We start from the raw sequence: 1,904 nt of genomic DNA on the forward strand, positions 1-1,904 counted from the left end.
AGTCACTGAACCGCACGACCCGTCCCAACCCCCGCCCACCGTCAGATGCGAGACAACCCCGAGCTGGCCACCAGCGCGCTGGAACCCGCCCGAGTCTCAGGAGAGCACCTCAGACCCTGGACAGCACAGGCGCCGACCCCGCGGGAAAGAACTCGACCGAGACGTGTGCGATGCCAAGCGGTGCGGGTTTATTGAGAGCTACAGGGTGAGACAAGGTCCTCTTCTCAGCAGCAAAAACTCAGAAGCCAAGAGACACAGCAGCGAAGCCGAAACCACCAGAGGCGGGGTGTGGGCGGGGACGCTTCTGGAAATGCCCAGAGGCGTGGGCACCGCCGGGAAGCTGGGTGCTGGCAGGGTGGCCGAGGGCAGCTCAGCCCAGTGCACCAGCGGGCACAGGACGAAGCGTGCGGGGCGGCGGCGGCAGGAGGCCCTGGGACAGCGGGCAGGTCGCCGAGTCTGCTGCTCCAGGCTCAGCAAGGTCTCCGGCAGCCGGACACGCAGGGCCGCTTGGTTGTCCTGGGGCTGCCCGGCGGGCATGCGGAGCTGCCGCCCAGGGCCTTGCGGCTGGACACGAAGGTGACGGGCCGGCTGCAGGCCGCTGAGCAGGGGCTGGGGACGCGGGCCGTGTGGCGGGAGCAGGCCCCCTGTCCGGGGCTGGGGACGCGGGAGGCCGGCTGGCACACGGGAAGTTCGCAGCTGGTCTCCTGACCACAGTGGTCCAGCAGCCAGGAGCCAGTCTGGAAGGAGCTGGGCAGGCAGATGCCGCTCAGGCACTCGACATCGTGCGGCGTGCCCGTGGCCACCGGGACCCCTGGCACCGAGCAGGCCCCTGACATCGGCCGGGACGCGCCGGTCCTCGCGGAGTGGAGGAAGGACATGGTGCAGGCGGCGGAGGTGGCGGAGGTGGCGGAGGCCTGCTCCCAGCTGTGCCGGTCTCTGCAGGCTCCCGGGCTTATATCCCTCCTCGCTGGCGGGTGGGGCTCCCCCGCCCCCTTCTTGGCTTCTGGGGCGCAGACCAGCTGCCTCAGAACATCTGGTGCGTCTCCAGGTTAATTGTCCTGTGAGAAGCCTCGGTCCTCATAAAGCACCTTTAGTGGTTTGGAAACGAAATCATGAGGCTTTTGCACTGTCCTGAGACCCAGGCTCCGGAAGGCGGGTGGACTTCAAAGCCCGTGGCCACCCAGCCACGCTCGCCCTCACTCTCCTTCATCTGGCTTGGCCGCCACGAGCGCCCGTCTGACTGGACCGTCCTCTGGTCACACTGTCTCCCTCTGGCCCGGACTCTGTGGTTCGCTGTTGGCATCCACTAGGGGTCCAGCCGGACTCTGTCATAGCCGACGGCTTCTCGTGGACAAGGAGCCTGCCTAATGCGCTTCAAGACGACAAGGGAAAACCTGTCAGGGAAAAGAACAGGGGTTATACCCAGAGGACGAGCTCGCTCGGGAAACCAACCCGGGGACCGAGCATGAGGCCCACAGAAAGGTTTGGGGGGCGGGTCTCCCCCTGACTGTCCAGGCACCAGAGCCAAGCAGAGGCTGATCGATTAGGGCTGCATTTGTTACCAAATCTCTTTCAAAATCAAGTGGACAAGTTATTCCTAAAAAGTCTGACCTACCAGCCATGAGCAACAGTGACTCAAATGACTCATGACTTTGCTCGCAGAACAGGCTCGGTGAACATTTAATTGCTCGTTATTTGGAAGGGGGGCAGTGTCTTTCTCCAGAGACGCCCCGCATGTTCGAAAGAGACTCATTTTCACACAAACGTGCATGGATGGGGTGCGTCTCTGTCACGGACAAGCCAGAGGCTCTCAACGCCACGTCTCCTCCGGGATCGGGGAGGAGGGCAGGCAGACACCTGGTCACGAGTGGGTAGGTGAACCGTGTGCCATAACATTTAATTAT

The 1,904-nt window shown here is 63.4% G+C and overlaps 1 protein-coding gene across 1 annotated transcript; it reads right to left on the reverse strand.

The window, feature by feature from the left end:
- Positions 1–470: 470 nt before the first annotated feature.
- Positions 471–878, reverse strand: LOC118617606 (keratin-associated protein 11-1). Its single transcript, XM_036243580.1, has one exon. It carries the CDS (start codon positions 876–878, stop codon positions 471–473), a length of 408 nt encoding a protein of 135 aa, XP_036099473.1.
- Between the last annotated feature and the right edge of the window lie 1,026 nt (positions 879–1,904).

The sequence above is a fragment of the Molossus molossus genome, unplaced genomic scaffold, assembly GCF_014108415.1.
Source record: "Molossus molossus isolate mMolMol1 unplaced genomic scaffold, mMolMol1.p scaffold_m16_p_5, whole genome shotgun sequence".
In the NCBI taxonomy this organism is placed as follows: Eukaryota; Metazoa; Chordata; class Mammalia; order Chiroptera; family Molossidae; genus Molossus; species Molossus molossus.